Genomic DNA, 27,782 nt, shown 5'->3' on the forward strand with positions numbered 1-27,782 from the left:
AGAGCCGCGCGGTTCTGAAGACGCCATTATATTTAAATAGCAAGAAAAAGAATCAAATTCGTAATTTCCGGGTCGGCCTTGCTTGTCCTTGATATCCTCTATCGGTTAACTCTTTCAGGAAGTCGCAGCTCTGTTTAGCGGGATCATGAGGGCTCTAATGGTAAGATATCCCTCCTTAACCTAACAGAGTAACGACGTATTTTCTTACAATGTCGAGTACTCCTAGTAAGTATGAGGTGTAAGGTGTGTGTTTTAAACTGGGTGAAGGTGATCCCCAGGTCATCATACAAGAGGAGTTGAATCTGTACTCGTACTGTATTGCTTTGAGATTGGATCGTCACGTGTAGCGATGGATTGTGCTTGTTTCCATTTGATCAGATGCTGGGCCGAGTTACTCACCGTGGTATCTGCACCACACAACGGAGGGCGTTGAGGAACAAAGTTCCTAAATTGCAAACGCTCTTCCAGGTGAGCCCGGGCCCGTCTTACCTGTTTTCGCTGCCAGGTGTCTTCGCACTCTTGTCGAGGAAAGGGTTGTGGAGGAAAGGAGATTGAATGTAAAAGATGTTTTCAGGTGCAGGATGGTGTGTAAAAGATGTGTTAAAAATGGTGTGCAAAAAAAAGGTGTGCAAAATAATGGTGTGTAAAATAATGACATCATGGTGATATGGATATATAATTATATATTGATTAAAGAAAAGAAAAAAAAAGCTTGGGGTGGGGTGTACAGGTGTAGGATAAGGGATGAACGTTGACAGCACTTTCACCTTTTGGCTGAGACCCTCTCACAGACATCGCAATCATGTAAATCACCTCTCTAACTAAGCTTCCTACCAACCATTCCTGCCAATGCCCAAATTATCCCTATATCCCCAATGCTTACTTTCTGGTTAAAACCTGGATACAGCCCAATTCCTGAGTGGATGTTCAGTGATGTTATCCCACGATCAGATCCCATCTTGTGTACGTTCAGCATTCCCACAATTAGATCCCATATAGTGTGTGTACGTTCAGCGATCCCACGATCAATCCCCTATAGAGCAGTGTGTATGTTTGATGATCCCATGATCAGATCTTATATAGTGTGTCCATTCAACAATCCCATGATCAGATCCCATATTATCTGCTGTTTCTGCTGTCACGACCTTTCAGGAAGCCCATTCACTCATTAACTAGAACGGCACTCAGTCGGGAGCATGCCTCTGCCAGGTGGGCAGTTTACGTTTTGTATCCCAGAGTAGACTAGAAAATCGCAAAACAATCACCTTTAATCAAAATCATTCGTCCACAACTTTTTGAGATATCCTGCTATACATCATTTTTGGCCTGATCTCCCAGTGGTGAAGAATGAATGAATGATCGTTTTAAGGCCACTTTTCCCCGCTAGAATGGGGGTTAGCCTTGCGGGCCACATGACAATCATGGTTCCCTGTTTTGAGGCAATGTTTTTATGGCCGGATGCCCTTCCTGACGCCAACCCTAAGTCGCCTCTTAAAATGCGCAGGGATACCGTGTACCGGTACCTATTCTAAATCGGGGTACACACCGGGATCATTCATCCCAGCAAGCTGGTACTCAATTTGCCGACCTCAGAAGGATGACAGGCTGAGTCAACCCCCCTCGCATTAATTCAGTGATCGACCGGGATTCAAACTCAAGATCCCAGCATCCCAAGCATGTGCCCTAACCACTAAGCCAACATCAGGCTCCAATTACTTAAAAAAATTATACTAGCCCGATCCGAATCTTCACCAAAATCTAATATATTTGTCCTTGTCAGACACACAACCTGTCCACAAAATTCCATCCAAATCCATCCACAACTTTTTGAGATATCCTGCTATGTATCGTTTTTGTCCCTATCTTATCTCCCAATGGTGAAGAATCACTTTAAAAAAATCTAGTATCCGAATCCGGATCTTCAACAAAATCTAATAATTTCGTCCTTGTCATATACGCTACCTCTCTGCCAAATTTCGTCCGAATCCGTCCACAACTTTTTTCAGATATCTTGTTCACAAACGGACAGGCAGACAGGGGTGAAAACATAACCTCCATCCACCGTTGGTGGCGGAGATAATAACTACTCTGGGTGAAAGACCGTTACTTTACTACCATTCTTGCTCTTCTTTACTCTCAGGCTGTGACCGCTCGTTCTGTCGCGATCCATTCTGTTGAAAATGTCTACATGTTACATATAAACGGGTTCATATGGATAGTTCATTATACTCTGGAGAGGCTCTGCATTATTGGATCCTCGGTCTGGTTATTACTTGTACCATTTCAGCAGAAATGGGGAAGAAGTGGGAAGGTGAGGGTTAAAATAGAGTATTTTTGTGCACAATGTCTCCCAGTGAACCTTAAAAATAACCTTTTTTTAACCTGTAGTATTTTGCGTCGTCTTGAAAAGGACCATTTTATTACCTCCATAACCAAAGGTGGACAAAGGTTATGTTTTTACCCATGTCTATTTGTGAACAAGATATCTCAAAAAGTTGTGCATGGATTCGGATGTCCTTTGGTGGAGAGGTTGGGTGTGTGACAAGGACGGAATGATTCGATTTTGGTGAAGATCTGGATCTGGATATTGTAATTTTTAGTGGGTCTTCACCATTGAGTGATAGGGCCACAAATGATATGCAGTAAAAAAAACAAAAAAAAAACACCTTTAGAGGCCATTTTCGCGGGGGTTGGCCTTTTTCGGGAACCGTGGTTGTTGTTGTTTTTCGGTCCCCTTTTTGAAGCAATGTTTTACGGCCGGATGCCCTTCCTGACGCCAACCCTTTTTGCTGCCTTTAACGACAACCAGGTAATTACCAGTGAACTGGTACTCAATTTGCCGACCTCGGAAGGATGACAGGCTGAGTCAACCCCCCTAGCGTTAATTCAGCGATCGACCGGGATTCGTACCCAGGATCCTACGATCCGAAGCCGGCACCCTAGCCGCTAGCCCAACACCAGGGTATGATATGCAGTATAGCACAAATGATATGCAGTATAGCACGATATCTCAAAAAGTCATGGACGGATTCGGATGAAACTTGGTGGACAGGTTGGGTGTGTGACGAGGACAAATTGATTAAATTTTGGTGCAGATCCGAATCCGGAGAGGAGAATTTTTTTTTTTTTTTTAAGTGATTCTTCACCATTGAGAGATATTGCCAAAAACGACATAGAGCATGATATTTCAAAACGTTATGCACAGATTATGACAAAACTAGGTGGATGAGTTGGGTAGGTGACAAGAACAAGCCGAGTTCCATATTTGATGAACATCTGATCATTTCATGTAAATGAAATGAAAAAGTTTGCTTGAATCACAACCCAGTGCATTATGTTACGCTCGAAGTAAATGTTTTTCTACCTTAGAAACTTCTACATTTGGTGTTATAAATTTGCTCTTTCCTCTGAGCTGTCTCAATGATGAAGACGACCGAGGCTGTTTTCCATTGGCTAGCTAGGGCACCCAATCCTGGAGGGGTCGCCACGCTGGTGCAGGATGCTTTAATGGCTCGTTCCCAGCAATCTGGTACTCATTTTACTGACCTCAGAAGGATGACAGGCTGAGTCGACCCACCTTATGTTATTTTAACGGCAGACAGGGGCTCAAACTCAGAATCCGAAGATCTTAAGTTATCCACCTGAAACATAAAGCGAACGCCAGGCATTGAGCTGTCTACCTGGGTTCTATCTTGACCCAGCTATAAACTGTCACCCTGTTGTTTCATATACAGGTGACACATCAACGTACATACTATCTACCAGAGGGACATTAAACCAGAGGAACATGGGTCTTTCACGAAGAATAGGTGAGTTATTGACGGCAGCCTGGTGGAGGTATGCTCTCTACTGAGTGTCATTCGAGTTGGGACTTTTAATGCTCATTAAGGATTTTCATACTGAGTATTGTCTTGTTACATTTCCCATTTGGTGTTTGAGATCTTAGCTGTGGTTGTGAATCAGGGTCATTGAAAAAGAAAGGAAGATTGACAGATTTGGAATGTGGTGTTGGAGACTGATAATAAAAATTCCATGGATTACAAGAACAAACAAACCTGTGATTGAAGAGATTAGACCACATTGGACCTGTATAAGCGGTGATGCTAAAACAAACTGTCGTACTTTGGACACATCATGCATACAGAAAACAAAAGTCTGGAGAAATCAACCATGCTGGGTATGGGTGAGGGAAGAAGAGGAAGAGGCAGACCTTGCATATGCTGGATGGATGGGGTAAAGGCTGCAACTAAGCCGTTTCTTCCCGAGCTTTGGGAAGCGGTGCAGCATCAGGATGTTTGGAGAAATCTGATCATGAATGTCACCAGAAGTCGGAAACTACTTGATGGAACTGGATGATGATGCCATCTTACCTTTGGAGTAAAATTTGCTCGTTGGATTAAAAGTTCTTGCCATCAACCTGACCTATTTAGTTGGATTTGAAGGGGTCAGTTTTTGATGTTGACTGACTATTGGCAATTTTGCAAAACTATAGTATGTGCAGTCATGGCCAAAAATATTGGCACCCTTGCACTTTTTTCAACGAATGCACCATTTCTGCCAGAAAATTGTTGAAATTAATTAATATTTTGGTATCCACACGTATTTCTTTGGTTTGCAGTGGAACAAACAAAAAAGCTGAAAAAATACGAAATCTTAGCTTATTCCACACAGAAATCATAAAATGGCCCGGATAATATTATTGGTTCCTTTTAGAAGTTGTTTGAAATAATTAGATTTCAAGCAGGTGATTCTCCTTTACTTTGAAATTGAACTCACCTGTAGTGAGTTGCAGGTGCTTGCAATATAAAAATCACTCATTCAACAGTTTGAATAGAGAAAAGGAGTCATTCTGCTGTTTTGTGTCACTGTGTACTGCAATGAGCATGGAGAAAAGAGAAAACCAGAGAATTATCTGAGGAGGTCAGACACAAGATTGTAGCCAAGAATGGACAATCTCAAAGCTACAAGTCCATCTCCAGAGACCTTGATGTTCCTGTATCCACCATACGCAATGTTATCAGGAAGTTTAAGGCCCATGGCACTGGAGCCAACATCCCTGGACGTGGCTGCCAGAGAAAACTTGATCGAAGATTGCAGCGAAGGATTGTTCGAATGGTGGAGAAAGCACCTCGATCAACTGACAAACAGATTCAAGATAAGTTTCAGACACAATGTACGACAGTTTTAACTCCAAGCATCCGTCACAACTCTGAAAGGAGACCCACGAGGACTCCACTGCTGCTGAGAGAGAGACATAAGAAAGCCTGACTTGGAGTTTGCCAAAACACACCTGGACAAGCCAAAATCCTTCTGGGAGAATGTCCTGTGGACAGATGAGACCAAATTGGACCTTTTTGGTAAAGCACATCATCTCTATGTTCACAGAAAACAAAATGAAGCCTTCAAAGAAAAGAACACCTTCCCTACAGTCAAACATGGAGGAGGTGGTGATGTTTTGGGGTTGCTGTGCTGCCTCTGGGTGCCTTGAATGTCTGCATGGCATCATGAAATCAGGAGATTACCAAGGCATTTTGGAGCACAATGTTCAACCCATTGCAAGAAAGCTGTCTCCGTCAAAGGGCAAAGGTCATGGGTCTTGCAGCAGGACAATGACCCCAAACGCACTACAAAAAGCACCCAGGAATGGTTCAAGACAAAACGCTGGACTGTTCTGAAGTGGCCAGCAATGAGTCCTGATCTAAATTCCATTGAACATCTGTGGGGAGATCTGAAAACAGCAGTTGGGAGAAGGCATCCTTCAAATCTGGGAGAACTGGAGCAGTTTGCACAAGAAGAGTGGGTGAACCTGCCAGCAGAGAGGTGTAGGAAGCTCATTCATGGCTATAGGAAGCACTTGACTGCAGTTATTTTGTCCAAAGGCCGTGCTACAAAATATTAAGTCTCGGGTGTCAATAATTGTCAATGCCATTTCTTTTTCTTTTCTGATTTAAAAGGATATATTAAGTTCTGAATCAAAAACAAAGGTTCTGTAATATTAACAGTGAAATAAACAATTGTGGAGACCAAATACTTTTGTCAATTTCAACTTATTTTTAGAGAAAATTGTGAGTTCTTTGGAAAAAGTGCAAGGGTCCCAATATTTGTGTGTACGTATATGTATGTATATATATATTGTTGTGGAAATGAGGATTGTGTTTTTTTATTGTGTGTATTATTATTATTGCTTTATTCTGAGCCCTCCTTGCTCCAGTGTGTATAAAGGTCAAAAGGGCGTCCCGGTAGTTAATTCCATAAAGCATACATTGAATGACACTATAATATCCCTGTTCAGTAGTTTATATCCTTATTATGTGTTTTAGGGTAAGGCCTTGTCTTCCATTAAAATGACACTCCATTGCACCAAGTGAAATAGATAGATTCCCTTCATTCCCATTCCCAAAACCTCCATTTCCCCTTTCGTCATGGCCAAGCCAGTTTGTTACAGCTGTGGGTCGTTTTCGCCCCCAAAGCCGCCATTGAACATGTGCTCGGGTTGGGGAAGAAAGGCGTGCCCGCCCGTCGTCATCAAGGGCGGAGCCAGAGGGTCGCGCGACCAACCAGGGCCGAGGTGAGCACATCGATGGGCGTGTCCGAAAAGCCAGCGGCTTAATCGCCGGAGGCGCTATAAAGGCGCGCGCGCAAGAAGTTGCGAGGAGGTGACAAGAGCAGAGCTGAGTTGTGTGGTTTTGGGAAAGAGCTGGGTTGGTCGTCAGTGGTGGTCAGTGGTTGCGTTGAGTGGTCATTGGTTGCGTTGAGTTGTCGGTGGTGAGGAGTGATTGAACCAAGAGGAAGAGTTGGACCAAGAGAGAGAGAGAGTGGTTGGACCAAGAAAGAGAGAGGAGAGAACCCGTCACGCCAGACCCCCCACCAGCGCGTCGGCTCCACCAAGCAGCTCCGACCCGTGATCCCGCACACACGACAGGATCGGTGGCATCAGCGGCCGTCGAGGTCCAACCCGACGTCCCGTGCGGGATCAAGCTCCAGCCACACACCTCCTTCCAGCCAATCCTGCCTGCAATTTCCCCATTCGTGTACGTGAGTTTGTTCTGTTTGTTTTGTCCCTGGGAATAAATTAAGACTGCATAGGATAAGCTAGTAATTTTCACTGTCACCTGCTTTTTCAATGTTCCCTGTACATAACCGTGACTGCTCCTTTTGCTTGTGTGTGTAAATAATAAATCCCGTTACTCTTCTGTACGTCTTCTTCTTCCTCTTTACATTCGGTCGCTTTAGAGTTTTCCATATTGAATATCTGTGGCGCGATACGGCCAACGTTCGGGTGAATCGGGGAAACTGTTAGGTCGCGGTGCCATCCGCTCGACAAACATAACATCCTTAACCGCGGACCGTAACAATATGTATGTCAAACCCCGTTTTACGCCATTTCGACCTACGTCAAATCTGACTTTACGCCACTCTTCTAGAGTAAATTTCAGTTCAGCGAACGTCATTATGTGCGACTTTACGTCACTCCTACATCATCATCTCCTTTATCTCGAAGGAGGAGAAGACCATGCCAGGCTACAAAGTCGCGAAGGAGCGGCTAACGCTCATGCTTGGGGGTAATTGCACCGGCGACTTCAAGCTGAAGCCGCTCTTGGTGTATCTTGGTGTATCGTGTGAGTATGAGGATGAGCTTTAGGTGCAAATGAGGAATTGAATGAGTATCTTTGGAATGAACTTGGTGAAATGAGGCAATGGTCTGGGATGACCGGAGAAAGTGTTTTGAGGACATGTGTAATGGTGTTGAGTGATTGACTTGCATGGGGTGCAAGTGGATAAATGGAGAGAATACTTGGTGTGTGGGAATAAATGGTGTGTGGATTGAGTGGTGTGGAGTGCATGGTGCGAAGGAGTGGATGGGGGAGGATGGACCCCTTCACGAATACCCGGGGAGGGTAGTTTAAAGTTAGGTAGAGGGAGTAGGTAAATTGTTTGGAAATTGACATCTGTGGTGCAGGGAGTAGCAAGTTGTTGTTGATGCATATCCTTGTAAAGAACCGATCGACGTGTGCATGTGCACATGTGCATGGATTTGCAAATGCCTGCCTGTACGTCGTCGTTTCTGCGTATATCGCATCGTCCAAAAATAAAGAAGCAAGCAACTTCGGCCGCTCGAGGAAAGACGGGGCACGCCCGACTCGGAGGCGAGCGTCGATCCCCGGGACGGAACCCTGAGCTCGTTCGTTCGTCACAGACGACACGACACGACCACCGGTGAAACTGCTCGGACACGTTGGGTAAAGCACGCCGTGGTGAAGTGGGCCGCAGAGCCACTCGGCACACAAGCCAGCACACAGTCGACACGTCCGTGCCGGTCACCCTGTTCGAGGAGAAGACCTGACTGATAGAAAACAACGGAGGGACTTCCGACGGGGAGTGGCAAAGATTCAGGGCGAAGCCGCAGCCTCCTCCAGTTATTTACTCTAGTTTTACGAATTACGGTGTTTGTCTTCATTTTAAGGCATTTTTAAGACATTACGCCCGATTTACGTCAAAAACCGAGTTACGTCACGGCTTGTGGAACCAATTAATGACGTAGGCTGGGTTATTACTGTATATATATATATATATATATATATATGGGCAATTCCACGGTTAGTTTCGTTACACTTTTAGCTTCGCTGCACTCTCATTTTGGCCACTGGAAGAAAATGTTTATGACTGACTTGTTCATTTTGGTATTGTTTGTACATTGTACCTAGACCTATTACACCATAATAATCAAAACATTTTGACACATCATTTGGGTGTTGAAATTGAAGCTTTAATTTCGGTTAGTTACGTTACACGAAAAGGACATGGCGAAAAAACGTAAGTTTTTGGCAAAAGAGATTGCTCAAATGGAATAAGCCTCAGACAAAATTTAATATTTATGGTATTTCTGGCATCCTGGAACATGTTTTGACATATGATTTATTACATTTATTCCGTTTAGTTTTAAGTATGGCCCAAAAAATCATGGTTAGTTACGTTACGGTTAGTTACGTTACAGTTTGGGAACCTTGGGATTAGTTGTGAAAAATCCCACTTTATTCACATTTTGAAGTAAATGTAGAAGTAATATGTTTTCTGAATAATGAAAGAGTAATTACAGTATCCAATATATGAAATCTGCACTAAAACATTGCTAAAGAGGTTCTATAAGTACTACCTACAACACCAACACTATTTTAAACAGCTTACTTTAATGAACATTAACTAAAACACTAATGTTACCTGTCAAGGAGATGAACTGTATACATGTACTGTAAATGCTGTTGTTTGTATTCAAGTTAACTAATCATCTGAAAAACATGACCTACATGTAGGCAAAATTGTAGGTTTCTTGAAAAGTTGAACAGCGGGAAATGTACCATATTTTTATAACATAATTAAAATCTTTATTTCACAGTCACGTTTCATGAGAATAGCTGCAAAAAATACGAAGCTAAATGTATGTAATCAGTTTCATTCACTGCTGACGTAATGTTATATCCTTCAAGCAACAGTGGAAAAATACATGTACCTGTTTGTGTTGGCATCTACTGGTTTTGAATAAAAATGAATGATAGTACAAATATTGTAATAATGATGAACACACAATGATTGAAAAAGAAATAATACACAATTACTTTTTCTACAAACATCATCTCGATCTTGATATAATCTACTACACCATCTTGGTCCAATTTGAATACATGTGTAAGTATAATGGTTCTTCTGCACAAACACTTTACACTTTAAAACTTGTTGAACATAATCACACAAGTATGTAACTATGATTAAAGCTCTCCAGAAAAACAAAGAGAAAATTATGGTGAATAGCTTTTTCCTATAAATTTAAGAGAATCGCAATGCACACAAAGTAGCCTTCATGAATGCATGTATGCCCTGAACACAAACATGATTATGCTTGTTTCTTAGATTTGGATTGAGAATTTGAAGTGTCCCCGATTGTTGGTGACTTCAGGCACATCCAACTTGGTAATCATTTTGTCCTTCATGTAGAAGATGACATCATTTTGGGTTGGCCATTTCCAAAAGTTTCCAGCATGCTCCATCACAGAAACCTGGTATTCTCCTCCTCCAACAGCAACCACTTCCCCGGGAAATCTTTGCCCGTCATATTCTACAATGTACCAGTCTCCTGCACCAATGGATTCATCATTGTAAGGATCATGTGGGTAGCTGGTAGATGGTGCATCATCATCCACAATGCAGTTGCTGTTATCCTTTGTCAGGATGTGTGCCACAATGTTGTTAACAACCTTCAAGAAATGCATCTTCGCAATTCCACTGATAACTCTTGCCTGGGTGAATGTATCACTTATTTTCAGAGCTGCATTCCTCTCTGCAATCTCACTTGACTTCATTTCATTGACAACCACACTGCTCATCCCACTCCCAGCAGCTACAAAGCTCTCTGCATTTTTGACAAGGCATTGCCTGGAAAGTACTTTGTTAAAAACGTGTCGCTTGACAGAAGCACCAACGCCATCCACTGGACCCTTTCCATGGGAAGTGCAGAAGAAATTCCAGTGAATTTTGATCTTGTTTCTCTTCAAGAACTGCAATGCTAGATGCAATGAATTGATTCTTAAACTGAGAAGCTGGTCCATCAGACCATACAGAAAGGGACATCACACTCTTTGGTAGTTCTTCTAGCAGCATGTCCATGTAGGCAACGATGGTGTCCTTACAGTGTGTCAGGTCATCGGAAGCAATGACACGAGAGTGCAGAGATCCTGAGTGCCACATTGTTGCTGTAAAGAGGCTGACTTGTCGCTGGTTCCAGTGGGCACTCTGGATCTTGTCCAAGTGTAATTTTCAGAAAAATCCACTTGCAGCAATGCTGTCTTGCCATCATTGGATTCTGAACCAGCTCTCTCACGCTCGGCACTGTAAGCTGCTGCCTGCTCTCGCTTCACCAGACAGTGTACGAGGAATTGAGGAAGGATTTTGCATATGTGCTGCACCAGATCTCCCACTGTTCCATCTTCCTCTACCTTCATCATCCTCCCATCCGCATCTGTTTTCCAGATAAGCCAGGTACATGGATCATGCAAGGAGTCTTCAAAGCTGTAGGCCTTCTTGAATCCAGCAGCATCCTTGCAATCTGGGCACTCATTCATCCAACATCTCCTTGACGGCTGCTGACAAAGAAAGGTAGCTGGGAGACTGTGTGAATATGATGGAAATTCTGCATCAGCCTTGTGGAGTGCATTGATGGCATAGATTGCGTTTTCATGGTGCTTACACAGGCACATATTGTGTGGAAGTTTGGAGCTGAGGAGAACATGACTTGGACGGAGTTCAGCAAACTTTGACTTGCCAACTTGTACATTGGGATATTCCTCACGAAAGAGAGCATATGTCTCCTTTATAGACGAAGTTAGGTGCCGAGCTTGCATTTTTCTTTTACCTTCTTTTTCCCGAATTGTGACTACGTCTTTTCGCCCCGGGGCCTGGCGACTTATGTCATCCCTCTCATAGAAATCTTGGACAATTCTTGCAGTGTCTGTACAGAGGGCTCGAGGATTGACACTGGCAGTCTCTGCAGGCTTAGGTGGTGTTGAAGGTGTTCCTCTTATTTCATTGTCATACAACTTGCGACAAATGACTTTCCGGCGTCTTGGTGTATCAGGAAGTGCTGATCTCATCACACGACAGGCCCTTGCTGTGGCTTTTGCAAATGCCTGAGCACTACGGAAAGGCAGATCTTCCTTCGAAGAAGCAGCTTTTTTCTCTCTTTAGCTGACGGTGCTTAGACACTCACTTTCGAGTAGCTTCTCTCCGCTGTTTATCTAGTTTATTCTTCTCCTGTTTTGGCATCAAGCTCTCTTGATGCTTTTTCTTATCACGACATTTCATGACAGCAGATGCATTTTTCTTCTTGTAATCTTCATACCTCGCCATTGCCTTCTGCCTCTACAAACCGTTTCTGTTTTTCTTTGTTTGTCAAAGGCATTGTCTGTGGAGAGAACAAGGAATAAGATTGGAAATATGAGTTTGAACAAATTCAAATGTAGGTACAAGTGAAAAAAATAAAACACTCATACACTCAATGTTTTCAACTAATTATTTCTCAACATAGCATGTGCCCGTCACCCCATATATGGGTGGTTTTAATCATTGACTATTTACAGTGCAGTTAATGCTAGTAATACATCTAGGTCACTTTTCATTTAATATCATATTTCATTTTGTGAAAAACTCAATTATCAGGAAGATAAAACATGTAAGGAGTTACCGGTACTCAACTTTGGTTGCCGGCTGAAAATTGGATGAAACATTTGTTGATGCTGATGGATTTAACACACCTCATGGATGTTGCACATGTGCAGCCATGCAAGAGGTGAAGATTGTGCTTTCAGATGCATTATGGGTAATTAGGTGTGCCACAATGCCCTCTTGTGTTTCAACATCACTCCATTCACCCAATATTTGTCATATATCAACTCAAGAGCATTTGCAATCACTTAATGTTGGTTAGTTACGTTAGTGTGGTTAGTTACGTTACATGGTTAGTTACGTTACAGATTTTGACGTTGTGGATTCAATATGTTACAATGTTCAGGAATCTTACCTCCTTTTTTAAATTAGTAATTGTGCATAGGAGGAAATTTGAAGATATCAACATTTGAGGACTTTGGTTTTTCTTCACAGAAAAACAATTAGATGTTTTGGTTAGTTATGTTACATTGAGTTGATAGGAGTCAGAGCCTTTAAAATCTGTGGACTAAGTCCATAATTATTTTTTGTTTTACTATTGCAGCTTGTAAATAACCCACAACTGTAAATAATTATGTTCAGGTTTACTTGAAATACTAATTTCTTCATCACTAAAGGAAGATTTAAATTTGTTTAATTTTTTAGTACACAATTTCATGTTAACACATCAACAGCACAAAATTGATTAAAAAAAACATATTTCATCATTTGAGAGGACATCCTAAACACCTTTTCCATGAACTTTGGTGTATATGCTATCATATAAATCCAGTTTCTACCCCAAAATTACAATTCTAAATTTTGATGCCATGTCCCCTTCATGGAATTGTCCATACTAGGGCATGCCCGTACTATATATATATCTAAAATTATATCCCCCCCCCTCTATTTACATGAAATGGTTTGGTCCAAAGCGAACGGCTTGCGAGTACGGTGACAATCCCCCCCCTCTATTTACATGAAATGGTTTGGTCCAAAGCGAACGGCTTGCGAGTACGGTGACAATCCCCCCCCCCTCTATTTACATGAAATGGTTTGGTCCAAAGCGAACGGCTTGCGGAGTTTGGTAAAGAAATCGCCATAGCGTGCACAAACGCGCAGGAAAGCGAAAGAATCGCAAATTAGTTTTAATTAGTTTTAAAACATAGTTTAACGCCAACATAGTTTGCCAACGTGAAATAAATGAATACGCTCTCAAATGTGCCGTCCGAGGCAGAGTCTGTTCGCCACGTTCGGCACACGTGATAGCTCGCTGCTCTCTGATTGGTTGAATCGTTTTTTGGACATAGCTCGCTAACTACTTGTCCGATTAATATGAAACCTTGAAAAGGCACATCCTCGGGTCCCCAGCAATATACCTGGCAAGTTTCAAGTATATCGGACCCGTGGTTGTCGAGAAACAGCGGTCACAGACAGACACACAGAGATTACTGGCATTATAGATATATATATATATATATATATATATATATATATATATATATATATATATATATATATATATATATATATATATATATATATATATATATATATTAATGTAAGGCTGATGCCATCTGTCTGTTCCACCCTGAATCACAAATAACATTCACCAAAAGTTGCTTCAAATTAATCCAAACCTACAGGAAAATTACAATGCTGCCTCAATTTTGCTGTTTCAACCAGCACAAAAATAAAAGGCTTCTATTTTTATTTTTCTGTCGTGATATTTTTTACCATGGGAATAAAGATAGTTTCTTCTAAACATGTGTGTAATTTTAAAGCAAGAATGTATTTTCCTTAAATGAAGGGTGGGGGAGTTATCCTTTGCAACGTGGGAAAGTTTGATCCAGTACCTAAAGGATTTGTGGGAGAGGGTGATTGGTCAATTTCTGCTATAATGGCATACGTATTAATAATTAATAAATTAGACCGACCATTTCATAATGCAGAACCTCAGTGGGAAATGCAGATTACAGTAGACACGTGAATTCACTCACTCAGACACGGACTGATAACCATAGCTTCTCGTTCTAAATCTCTGGCCCCTAATAAGATTTTTATTGGAAGATATGGAGAGATGAGCAGGCACAGTGGATAAATCCGGCAGGTAGTACAAGGAGCTACCAACCAAATGTAACAGTGGGAGTAAGAGTATGTAAAATAATGCTTCAATGCCAGTCTTGCACTCCATCCTTCAGACTTGTTCTCATCAGCATATATTCATTCATTCATTTCGGTTTATTAAAAAATAATTAAACACTGGACAAGGCAGTTCAAAGACTGAAATTTGTTAATAGACCGTGGGCCGAGCCCCTGTTTTGTTTACTTTCGTGACCCCCCTCGCATATCTACCTGCATTTATAATATATTGTGTAAAAATATTAGAATTAATATCTGAAACTCATCAAGCACAAAACTTGCACTTATTTTCAAAATGTGGAAAAAAACACCCAAAATGTTGACTATCTTTTTAATAAATATTGTCCAATCATAGCACATGTAACATCGGCCACGAGTGGCCGTGAGCGCTAATCAACCAATCGCGCGCTTCGTTTCAGACTGTACATACAGTGCTGGCACAGCTGTCATGGCGACTTACACGTCAGATGCAGCTATGGAAGGCGAAGATTCTGATGTTGGTTCTTTGGGGTTTTGCTTCATGCATGTCGTCAATACGCACAGCAGAGTGATTCCATTATTTAATAATTTTAAATAAGACAATTCAGTAGACGACGATGGTTCATGAGCGAGCGGTATTCAATAACAAAGGACGGACTATAACCGAAACAGGCCCGGACAGGCCAGGCCCGGAAATGTCAAAACGAAGGTTACTGACCTTGAAATGAGATAGAAAATAATGTATAATCAGTTATGAGGTTAGTTAGCTGCACAATACCGAAAATTCGGTTCGATTCTGACAACTTTGAAACTTTGACCTTTGTCACCTTCAGAGGTGAAAGGTCGAAGATTCTGAAATTTGTTGGAAAACTTGTATTTCATTATGTATGTGATAATATAAGATCATGTATGACATTTCACCCTATCACAAAGCGAACAATGTAATAAAACCATCAAAAATCGACTTTTCTAAATTTCGTGACCTTGGGGCGAAAATGAAAAATCGAGCTCCGTGGGGCTCGACACATGACATTGGCCTAACCAAATACCGAAACCCTGTCAGATTCCACCAACTCCCTCAGAGAAGATGTCGCTTGAACTCGATTTCCCCCTAAAAAGACATCTTTTTCGGGCGTGGCTCCGCCCACAATAGGCGCAATACGCCCACTCTTGGCAGGACACAACTAGATCATATCAACCTCCCACCCAAGTTTCATCAAGATCGGATGATATCATCGGGTAGTTATGCTGTGGACAGACACACAGACCCATGCCGAATATAGTGGTCACTGTTTGATAACTCGTGAACCAATATATCACTAAGTTTGGTATTAAAATTAGAATGGCTATCTTCTGGTAAAAAAAAATTTGTATCATTTCGTGTGTGTGTGTGTGTGTGTGTGTGTGTGTGTGTGTGTGTGTGTGTGTGTGTGTAGGTGTGTAGGTGTGTAGGTGTGTATACTGTGTGTGTGTAGGTGTGTGTGAGGGGGTGTAGGACCTCAATCACCCAAACTCCTGGACAGTTTCCCCATCTCGACATAGACTACATACTTTATATTTAGAATTCCCATTCAGTTGTACACAGCTATATAATAATGGACACATGATGGCGCTATAGATTTTGCTAATTAGCATAACGAATTAATGTACAACATTTTGCACTGACGAGTTGTGAATTTTTTTAAAGTGATTTTTAAAATCTAAATCTTTGCAAAATTTCAGGTAGATACCAGAGGTGGGTCACGAAAGTCAAAAACTAGACGATTTTGGAGGCTTGGCCCACGGTCTATAAGTTCACAATAATAAAAGTATTTCATAAAACTTACAAATGTATATAATAAGAATCATATAAAATTACATGAATCAAAATATCAAAACAAGTAAAAGGAATGAACAAACATACATAATCAAACAACAATAAAAAATATAACAAATTCCACCAACAAAATAACTTAAAATAGCAGAAAACTTAAGAAGATCAACAAACATATAATGCGTGTAATTGATTTTATTCATCTACATAACAGAATTAAGCATTTCAATCAAAAAAGGAATTGTTGAATTCTTGTATCTGAGTCTTACACCGAGGTAGGTCAAGATGTTGAGCATTCCTGAGTTGCATATTATATCGAGACACAGATTGTCGGGTCGGAGAATGTCACGGTGACGATCACATTTTAAAAGACCAAGTCCAAAACGCAAGAGAAGCTCATTCCTGCGTTCGCTCAACAACTGTAGACCAAAATGACAAAGTTGTTGCCAGCAAGACAAAATGGTTGATGCAAAGCAAATAGCTCAGAGAGAAGTAATAATGCAGGTGTGGAAAGAGATGCAAGGGATTTATTCCTGTAAATTCAGCACCAAATTGCATCGTTTTGGTTTAACCTAACACTTCATGGGCTGCCCTGATATATCATGCAAACGTGACACGAGGCAATATGTAGAATCGATACTCGTGATTAAGTGGATTGAGACGTGTATTAGGTTAAAAAAAAAATGTTTTGGATACATAGTCGAGGCTCATGGAACAGCTAGTATTAGTACACTGAACACAGGATGCAACAGTGGAGAGGGGGGAAGGAAACTCGGGAGGGAAAACTGGAAATTTGGAAGGGGGGGGGGCTATGTTTAAGCAGGGGTGGGGGTGGGGGAGTAATCAGGGTTAAACACCCCACTCAAATCCCTTTAAAAGGGCAAAATAAATAATTTATCAAATGTTGGCTTAGCGGTTAGGGTGCCGGCTTTGGATCCTAGGATCCTGGGTTCGAATCCCGGTCGATTGCTAAACTAACACCAGGGGGGTTGACTCAGCCTGTCATCCTTCTGAGGTCGGCAAATTGAGTACCAGCTTGCTGGGATGAATGATCCCGGTGTGTACCCCGGTTTAGAATAGGTACACCGTATCCCTGCGCATCGTAAGAGGCGACTAAGGGTTGGCGCCAGGAACGGCATCCAGCCATAAAAACATTGCCTCCAACAGGGAACCATGATTGTCACGGGGCCCGCAAGGCTAACCCCCGCTTTAGCGGGGAAAATGGCCTTAAAACGATCATTAATTCATTAATTCATTCACACAAGTGAAGTTTCGGGCAGAGAAAACCACCGCCTCTTCTTCTTGAACACCCTAAATGTTCCCACGTTTTTGGGTTGGCCAGGAGGAATGATACTGACACAAGTCTTTCTGGAACTGGCTCATCAGGCCTGTCTGTCGACTGTGGCAGGCACTTGTAATTGATTCAGGGTGCCGGCGATAACTTGCTTACTGATGACAGACAGAGAGGGATCTTTGATGTCCACCAATCACTATCATTTGCCGACACATCCTCCGGCTTAACATCCATATGTGGGACGGTGTGCACTCATGCTTCTCCCGGCCTGCGAAACACCAGGGTGACCATTTGCAGCTTAACTGGGATTGAACCCGGGCTAGATGGCGCAAACCTCTTGGGTATTGTGCTGGCCCACGGTATGGTGCTCGCCCACCGTGATTGAACCCCTTTTGAAGGGTGGAAATTAGAAATGAAAGCCTGAACTCTTAAAAACAAATTATACTCCATTTACACGTAGCTGCTTGTATCGTATAAGACATTGGGATCTCTCGGTTCTGACCAATTTGACCCCGAGTTGTTGTTGTGGTGCTGAACTGGTTCTTCATAGTGTGACCATTGTTGTATTGATATCTGTTTGATCGATACATTCATGTGTGCAGAAAGATAATGATGTCCCTGTACATCTCAAAGGTGGTCCAAAGGACGTCCTGCTCTACGGCACCACGATGAGTATCTCTGCACTGGGTAAGTGTTGGGAAGTTTAATGAACCCCATCTTTCACGACCCTGTAGCCATAAATTGATTCGCTTGAAGATAACGTCCATGCTGATCACTCCACTGGAGGAATGATTGATTGATCCTCGCGACTATATGGCAGCAATGCAATGGGTTTTTAAACCCGTGATGTACTTTCATTATATGTTCTGTACTTTTAAGATTTAATTATTTAATAGGTTTACCCATTAAGTTTGCAGTATTGCTCAAACTTACTAATTTTTTTATTCTCCATTTATTTGTTCTTTTCCAGGTGTGGGCTGGGTCTTTTACGCCATTTACCAGTTGTTGTGACGTCAAACAAGTTTATTCAAAATGAACTGTCATCTCAATACCTCCTGGGTCGTCTCTGATCTCCTTTGTGGATGATCCTTTAACACACCCAATGGCCGTGGCTATTCAACCCAGATTCCGGAGTGAACTCCATTCGATGTGCAATGTGCACTCAGTGGGTTCATCAAAAATGTCTAGTGGTCTGATAGGGTCATTAATCAGTGTGGCAGCTACATTCAAGTGTAAGGTGTGCACAGATGGAGGAAATGTTGAGTTGGATCTTGGAGATGGCGTGAAGCTGGAAGGTGTGAAAACATTTTGCTACCCAGGAGACATGCTGAATGGAGAAGGTGGATCAGACTCAGCAACGGTTGCTGGAGTGAGATGTGCATGGAAGAAGTTTCGGGAACTGAGTGGCGTGCTGACGAGGAGGGGTGTCGTTGAAGCTGAAGGGAAAGGTGTATGCTGCATGTGTGAGAAGTGTTACGATTTATGGGAGCGAGACATGGGTAATGAACGTAGAGCAGCAACGAAGGCTGGAAAGGGTGGAAATGGGAATGGTTTGGTGGATGTGTGGAGTATTGTTGAGAGAGAGAGAGGCCTTTATTAAAGTCGGCCATCGTGTGCTTTTGCCTCTGCCCACGTGCGCTGTCTCGCCCCGCTCCCATTTTCCCCTTGCCTTCCACCTTTTGCCCTGTTCAAGTGACTCGTGGTCGTCCCTCGAGGCTCCCTCTCCCCATTGGTATTTTTGTGAATATAAGATTGTTCTTCACGGTTCTGTTTAAATATGTTTAAACTTTCACCTGGAATGTTTTATTCAGTCGTATATTACAACACGCTGTTTTTCTTCCTATTTAAAAGGCTCCTTTCAATTTCCTCTTCAACTCATTTCATTTCAAAAAAATATTCAATCTCTTATGATTCCAAATCACTCCATGCTCTAAATTCTCATTCATTCCACCCCTCCTCCATCATTCTTAAACGGATCGCTAACTTGAAAATCACAACAAACCCAATTTGTTATAAATGTTCATCTTTCATTAATCATCCACTTTCTAAACTCCCTCCTTGCCCCTCCCCTCCAAATCTCCCCCCTTGCCCATCCCCTCCAAATCTCCCCCTTGCCCCTCCCCTCCAAATCTCCCCCCTTGCCCCTCCCCTCCAAATCTCCCCCCTTGCCCCTCCCCTCCTAAACTCCCCCCTTGCACCTCCCCTCCTAAACTCCCCCCTTGCCCCTCCCATTCAAAACTCTCCCCCAACCCCTCCCCTTCAAATCTCCCCCCCAACCATCCCTCACAAATTCTCCCTCTTCCCACCTCCTTCTCAAAGCTGCCTCCTCCCCACTTCGTCTCCCTTCTATCTCATACCTCCACCTCCCCCAACCTTCTACTTTCCTCTGCCCCCCCTCAAACAACCCCTCACTGTGCCTCATCCCATCACCATCAATCCTTTCGTCCTCCTCATCCTTCCCTTTCTTGTAACTCTTCTGTAATCTCTGACACAATATCAACTGCTCTTCCTACCTCCCCCTCACCCTTCATCTGACCCTCCCCCTCCCCTCCCCTGTCCTGCACCCGATGCTCCCCCTCTCTCCTCATTAACGGTATGGATCTCAAACATCTGGGGCCTTCGCTCAAACCTGATTGATCTCTCCATTCAGGTTGCTTCTGACAATCCAGACTTGATCTGCTTAACAGAAACTTTCCTCCTTCAAGATGTCTCTGATTCCTTAATATCTCTTTCTGGATACTCCCTCCTCCGGTACGATAGACCTGAGCCTCGTCCTGGTGGTGGGGTGGCTATCTTTATCAAAAACTCTTCCTCACTCTCCCTGCACTGCCCTCTCTCCACCCCACCCCCAGGAGTACCTCTGGCTACGGCTTCCTCTCCGCTCCCACATTTTGTTCATATGTGTTCTGTACCGTCCTCCAAACAGTGATGACTCCATTTACATTTCGCTGTCGGACAACATGGACCAACTTCTATCAACTCATCCAAACTCTCTTTTCCTCATATGTGGCGACTTCAGCTGTCATCATGCCAGCTGGCTGGGTGTGGGTTCATCTCTCACCAGCCATGGCATCTCAGCAAAGGACTTCTGTGACTCATTGGGACTGACACAATCTGTCAATTTCCCGACCCGGATCTCAGTCAATGGAGTATCTTCTCTTCTGGACTTGGTTATGACTAACTTCCCTGCAAATGTCTGCTGCTCTTCTTCTGCTCCAATCGGTTCTTCTGATCATGTGCTTGTTAAAGTGTACATCTCTCTGGCCATTCACAGAGAGCCTCCTCAGCGCCGACGAGTCTGGCATTTCACTCAGGCCGACTGGCACGGTCTGCAAGCAGCCAGCAATCATCTGGACTGGGCTCCCATCTCTACTGCCTCTGACATCAATTCTTCCAAAGCAAACTGCTCTCTCTCATGCACAGATTTATCCCATCTCGTCTTCAGTTGTCTTACCCTTCCTCCCGTCCATGGTACACTGAATCTTGTGATGAGGCAGTTGCCCTGAAACAACTTGCCTTTGCCTCTTGGAAGGCAAATCCAACTGAAGGCAATCTCAGTTCCTTCCACCAAGCTCGAAACAAGTGTGTGTCTATCCTCAGGAGTGCCAGGAAGCACGATCTCTCCACACTCAAGATTGAACTCTCAAACCTGTGTCCTTCCTCCAAATCCTGGTGGCGTCTGGTCAAATCCGTTTCTGGTGTTTGTTCCCCCTCCATCCCCTCCCTTACCTCAAATGGCTACACAGTTGACACCACACGTGACAAAGCCGAATGCCTCAACTCTGTGTTTGCCTCAAAATATTGTGTCCCAAACCCATCTCTCTCTGTTCCCACCTTTCCCAGTCGAACCCAACTGCTCCTGGACTCTGTGTCCTTCTCTCCTGACAAGGTGGAGAAGTTTTTATCAAACCTCGACTCTGATTCTGCAACTGGACCAGACGGCATCAGCCCACGGGTCCTAAAATCCTGCTCTGCCGCTCTATCTCACCCTCTCTCTGTTCTTTTCACCCTCTCTTTTGCTCAAGGTCATCTGCCAGCATCTTGGAAATCAGCAAACATTACCGCTTTACACAAAAAAGGTGCAAAAACAGATCCTTGCAACTACAGACCAATCAGCCTGCTTCCAATTATCAGCAAAGTCATGGGATCCATCCATTCTCTTCTCCAATGGCTTGATCTCTGATCATCAATTTGGATTCAGACCAGGTCATTCTACTCTGGATATGTTGCTTCTGCTGTCTCAGCAATGGATCTACAGGTCGCACAAGATCTGCCTGCAAACCTCTTATGGTTAAAACTGCCAAAATCAAGACTCTCTGCTCACCTTCACTCCTTCATTCCTCTTTTCTCCCACCTCTGGAACAAACTCCCTCACTCTCTTCAATTCCACTCCACCCTCCAGGTCTTTAAAACAGCTGTTCACCACCATCTCTTATCTTCCCCCATCCAAAACCTTGATCTTTTCTACCCCACTAATTTCACCCCAAATCCACTTTTTTGAAATACCAACTTCTGTCCTGGAAGTCCTTGGTGTCCTTGTGTTTTATACTTCTCCCCCCCCCCCCCCCCTTCCCATGCCTCCTCCCCCCAAGCCCTCTCCCTCCCACACATCTCCCTGCCCTCAAATGTTATGTTTGTGTGCTTCCCCTTCTCTCCCCATCTTGTCTTCCACTCCCTCTTTTTATATATCTTGTTTGTCTGGTTGATTTGTTTGTGAAATAAATGTTAGTTCTTTCACGAGCCTCGATTCAGTATACAAAAAAAATAAATGGATGGAGGTCCTCAATGCCAAACAGGAAATCAGAGCGGTCTCACTTGACATATCACGTGCCTTCGATACGGTCTGGCAACCAGCTCTGCTCACCAAACTCTCCTCCTATGGTATCCATGGAAATCTTCACTCATGGCTTGCGGATTTCCTCTCTGGTCATAGGCAACGTGTGGCCCTGAATGGATTTCTCTCATCTCCCCTTCCTGTGCTGGCTGGAGTTCCTCAAGGTAGTGTTCTGGGCCCTGTGCTATTTCTGGTCTTCATCAATGATCTCTCCGACTCTCTGGAAAATCCTCTATCTCTTTGCTGATTCCACTATCTGCCGTTCCATTCCTCATCCCTCAGATCGGCAGTCTGCAGCCTCCTCACTCTCTGCAGACCTGGACAAAATCAGACTGGTCAAACAAGTGGAACATGTCTTTCAATCCTGACAAATCTCACACTCTTACAATGTCTCTCCGAAAGGACCGACTGGAAAACCCTCCCACCTACTTTCTCAACAATCCTCTCCAAGAAGTTCTGTCGCTCAAGCTTTTGGGTCTCACTATCTGCCATGATCTTTCTTGGGAAAACCACATTTCCAAGCTGGCCTCCAAAGCCAGTCGCAGACTCGGCATCCTCAGTCGTGCGAAGTCCTTCCTTGGCACACCTGAGCTCCTCACCACATACAAGGCTTTCATCCGCAGCTCAATGGAATACTGTTCCCCCGTCTGGGCCGGTGCTCCTGCCTCACACCTAGCTCGGCTTCACGCTGTTGAGGCCAAAGCTTTCAGAATCTTTGGAATATCCTGCGATGAAGTTACCTCAGAGGGCCGTTCACTCACTCACCGCAGGCAGGTTGGTGGTCTTTGTCTTCTACCGACTCCTCTCCGGCCTTGCTCCCCCAGCTCTCTCTGTGCTCTGTCCCCCCCAATATTCCTTCAGGTCGCACAAGATCTGCCTGCAACCCTCTTGTGGTTAAACTGCCAAAATCTAGGCTCTCTGCTCACCTTCACTCTTTCATTCCCCTTTTCTCCCGCCTCTGGAACAAACTCCCCCACTCCCTTCAATCCCACTCCTCCCTCCAGGTCTTTAAAACAGCTGTTCACCACCATCTCTTGTCTTCCCCCATCCAAAACCTTGATCTCTTCTACCCCCGCTAACTCACCCCAGATACTTTTTTTTTTTTTTTTTTTTTGAAATTCCAACTTCTTTCCTGGAAGTCCTTGCAGTGTTCATTTGTTTGATACCTCTCTCCTAGCCCTCCCCCTCCGACATTTCTCCTGATGTCCCTGTGTTTGTGTCCTTCCCCCTCTCTCCCCATCTTGTCTTATGCTCCCCTTATTTTTTGTTTTATGTGTCGGTTTGACTTTTTGTGTGAAAAATGTTATCTTTCGCGAGCCTCGATTTTGTATACAAAAAAAAAACCGATTCCAAAAACTAACAAAATCACGACAGGACATAAAAAAAAAAAAAACCTCAAAAAAAAAAAAAACCAGGTTGGCAAGATTTTCGAGTTCCTGGAAACTCAGCATTTTTTATGCCATCATATGTACACATACATGTAGTGTTTGATTTAAAAAAAAAAAGTGGTAAACACCTATTCCTCGTTTTGTGAGTGAGCGGAAGGTGGGCTGTTCAATAGCAGTAGATATCTATATAAGAATATTATTTCATCAAAATGTGATACACGCGATGGTTTCATCCAGAAAATGTGGCTTTCCTTGAGGGTGTGGTAGCCATCATTCGGAGTGCCTGATGGATAACACAATGTGGGAGATGTTTTGAAATGAACATCACATCTCCATATTTGCTCTAATCTTTGGGGACACTGGATCAACAGCATACCAGTCGACTGTATTTTAATCTAATCCTCGTCAAATACATGCATATTCCCTCCATCTAGATTCAAATATCTGGCTTGTTCTCGCTCTGCTCAAGCAGGATGTCTTGCAAATCAGTGCTGTTGTTAACACACCTATTTCGGCTGAGAACACCTTCCTTTGCACCTAATCCGAGAAGCATTCAGCATCATGCAAGGTACCGACCGGTACTTTAAACTGCAATTTCTGCCTCAGAATTACATTTACCACCAAGTCCAGCAAAAAATAAATAAATAAATACTGCACAAATATAAATAGTGCAGTAGATATAAAGCTGTTTGTTTTCACATTTAAACATGCACAGCTATACACTTGCATTAGTATTACATTGATCAAAGGAACATAGGCACAAATCATACGCAGGACAAGAATAGGGGATCTTGGTGTAATTTTTGTATTCATTACAAGGACATGAGTAGACAATAGATAGACTTAGCAGTATTTGGGATTTTAACCTGCGATTCCTGGAAAGGCCAAATCCAGAATAGTGCATCATACTTTGTGAAAGCCTCCTAACTAAATCTTTAGCAGTCCTAACTGTTCCCATCTAATGTAGTTGTGCCAGGGAAAGTTTTGATTTAATTCTTCATACAACAGGCTGGCCAGGCCTGACATCAAACTACAAATGCAGCAATTTGTTCAGCACGCCAGTGACGACTTGCCTACTCTTCAAAATAGACACCAATACATTTAAAGTTCACCAATGAGCATTGTTGACAAACAGCTTCATGGCATTCTGACGGACCACACACAGCCCTACGTGTCACCCAGCCTGCCAAACACCAGGATTACAGTCTAGGCTGGTTGAGATGAAAGCGTGTTGAAAATGGCAGGCAAGATGGTGCAAAGACAAGTGTGCATACCTCCAAGCTATACTTCCCGTAACTATGACAATTGGTGTGCAATTGAAACTCCCAAAACCAGGTGCTGCTCCTGAAAACTTCTCCCAAATGTGTGTGTATGTTTGTATGTATGTATGTATGTGTATATATAATATATATATACAGTGCGTATCAAAAAAAAAAGGTAATCCAAATTCAAGGGGTTAATATGCAAAGGTTATTTATTTTGACAATTTACATGTGGTTTACTAATTAAGAGGAGATCCACTGCTTTCCATTAATACTTTCCATGCATCATTGCTGTCACACATGACCGAGTACATGTTCATTGAAAATGACAAGTTCAAATCGCATTTTTACAAGTTTGGCTAATCGATGCAAGTCAGGATAATTGGTGCAAAATGACCGTCAGATGTGAACTTTTCTCAGGAATGATTGGCCTTTATGCACCCTCACCTTCAACATGTCCACCTCCCCTTTCAACACAAAGCTCACAGCGGCGGAGCATGCCCTGAACTGCCAGTCTCACCAGAGCCGGGTCATTGCGCAAAGCATCCACTTCATGTCGAATACGGCCCTGCAGTTCGTCAAGATCACGGGGAGGAGTTACGAACACCTTGTTCTTTAAATGTCCCCAAAGGAAATAACCACATGGTGTGAGGTCAGGTGATCTTGGCGGCCATTCCACTGCATGGTTGAGGGCGATGACTCGGTCTCCAAAGAGTTCCCTCAGTCGATCTCGGACAGCGGTAAGACGATGTGCTGGGGCGCCGTCTTGGGCCCACCAGAGATATTTGAAGACACCACCAACCTGTCGCTCAAAGTTCTCCTCCAGCTGTGGTAAAACGTCATCATTGATCATCTGCAGATACCTGTTACCATTGACATTCCTTTGAAAGAAAAATGGTCCGATCACCTGACCACTTCCACAAAGTCCCAACCAAACAGTCCACTTTTGTCGATTCATGTTGGTGTCAAAATTAAATTCCGGGGATTGTCCTGTCGGTGCATGTTCAAGAACATTATGGGTTTTGACCTTGCCGTCAATGGCGAAATCGGCTTCGTCACCGATAACGAGATACCGCAGGAAATTGACATCTGCTTCGCAACGTGCTATCAACCATTTGGCAAGCACCAGCCTCCTGGCAAAATGCCTTGGCGAAAGTTGATGCCGGATGTGAATCCGATATGGATGTTGGTGGAGGTCCAGTCTTGTGATTCGGTTGAATGTTGCCGAAGGCAATCCCGTCCCATTTCGTCTTGCGCTGGTATCCCGAGGATGCTCCAAAAGTTGCTGCTTTACTGCTGCAATGTTTATTTCCGATCGCCCAGTGCGCCTCCTACCAGAATTCTCCTTGTTGCGGTTGACGCTCGTGCCATGCTCTTGGTATTTTCTAACATTCGCCCAGATGGTTTTGGCTGCTGGAGGCTCCCGTTCTGGGAAACGTTCCCTGAACGCATCACGAGTTCGCTGCAAACTTCCAGTTTGGTGAAAGGTTGTAACCACGAAGGTCCGCTGTTCAGTCGTAAGTTGAACCATCTTTTCAATGACTCCGACTGTCTCTAAACCTAGGTACGTGACAAAAATTTTCAAAAACGAGGAACTCCTTTGCCACTGGTACCATTGGAAAGAGCATGAAAATACCATTAAAATGATACCCAGATCATTGGCCTCAGACCTAGGTCTAATATTAAGAGAGTTAAAGCATTTTGACATTTACCAATTACGCGCAATTTTGGTCCTTTGTAATAAATGGAAACAAAGGAAAAATGTGTGACCTTTTGTCAACTTTTTCTTGAGAAATGCACATTTACATGTTGTAACTTCTTTGTTTTTAGACATAGCTCAATGAAATAAAAAGCATTTGAAAGCATACAATTACAAGGGCAACAATCTATCACTATCACTGAGCTATCAATGTTAACATGATAAACATTCATTGATGATAGCTGCCTTATCATAACTCGGCGAATTCCAACTGAAGCATCCCTTCTGGCTTCGACTATGATTTTTATTATGGTCAAACACAAGATTTCGGTGCTCAAATTAACTAAATATTAAAACCAGGTGTGGATAAATATATTAACTAATCCATTAAATTGGTTTCAGAACGATATAAACTTGCCTTCAATTAATTAACAACACAGACGTGTGATTGCATGCATGTCATGAGCTGCGAGCGCACGATGCACCGCGACGACATATTTTGGAATTTCCATCCACGACACGTTTTATTATTATGGTCAAAAACAAGGTTTCGGTGCTCAAATTAACTAAATATTAAAACTAGATGTGGATTAATATATAACCCAACAAAATAAATTGGTTTCAGAACGATATAAACTTACCTTCGTCAAAATCAGTGTATGGTTTTGACTACCCAAACTTGCGGCAATAAATTCACCTACTTCTCGAAGTCGGAAAATAAAGGTTGGAAGACGAGGTCAAAGGGGAAAATCTGAACTACGTCATAAGTATTTCCGGTTCATCTTGGAAAAACAAATACGATCTCTGCAGCGATAGTAATAGAGGGCTGTGCAGACAGCCGAGATCCCTGGCGGAACAGGTAGTGGTGCCACAGCGCCGCGGTACTCAGCAGCTGATAGTCACGTACCGACTAAACCCATACACTGTAGGCCCATCTTAAATACCCATCTTAAACAAAGGATGACGCAACTGACGATTACCAGACCAGGGATTGGCTGGCCAAACCTGCCGGATATTACATTTCAATTGGACGACGGCGCCCTTGACTGAAAAGTCGTGATTAATTTTATGAATTAAATTGGGAGCAAAGTGTAGAGTTACTAAGTTTTCCGAGGTTGGCTTCCTACCTATTGACAAATGTTATTTAGAATGTGGCGTATGTAGAGTCGCGCGGCTCTG

General features: G+C 43.1%; 2 protein-coding genes across 5 annotated transcripts; one reads left to right on the forward strand and one right to left on the reverse strand.

The window, feature by feature from the left end:
- On the forward strand, positions 1–19,263 carry LOC137426926 (cytochrome c oxidase subunit 7A2, mitochondrial-like). The gene is made up of 4 exons (XM_068115946.2): positions 1–160; positions 379–468; positions 18,023–18,107; positions 18,391–19,263. Exons 1-4 carry the CDS (start codon positions 146–148, stop codon positions 18,429–18,431), a joined length of 231 nt encoding a protein of 76 aa, XP_067972047.2. The 5' UTR covers positions 1–145; the 3' UTR covers positions 18,432–19,263.
- On the reverse strand, positions 8,746–27,638 carry LOC137426924 (uncharacterized). 4 transcript variants are annotated; one of them, XM_078778856.1, is made up of 2 exons: positions 27,245–27,638; positions 8,746–11,953 (listed from the first exon to the last, which is right to left on the reverse strand). In XM_078778856.1, exon 2 carries the CDS (start codon positions 11,640–11,642, stop codon positions 10,689–10,691), a length of 954 nt encoding a protein of 317 aa, XP_078634982.1. In that variant the 5' UTR covers positions 11,643–11,953; positions 27,245–27,638; the 3' UTR covers positions 8,746–10,688. The 4 variants fall into 4 exon arrangements, with proteins under 4 accessions (XP_078634982.1, XP_078634983.1, XP_067972043.1 ...); XM_078778857.1 differs by lacking the exon at positions 8,746–11,953 and adding an exon at positions 25,099–26,464 and having other exon boundaries at positions 27,520–27,590; XM_068115942.2 differs by lacking the exon at positions 8,746–11,953 and adding an exon at positions 25,099–26,464 and having other exon boundaries at positions 27,245–27,581.
- Between the last annotated feature and the right edge of the window lie 144 nt (positions 27,639–27,782).

The sequence above is a fragment of the Myxine glutinosa genome, chromosome 5, assembly GCF_964187855.1.
Source record: "Myxine glutinosa chromosome 5, kmMyxGlut1.1, whole genome shotgun sequence".
In the NCBI taxonomy this organism is placed as follows: Eukaryota; Metazoa; Chordata; class Myxini; order Myxiniformes; family Myxinidae; genus Myxine; species Myxine glutinosa.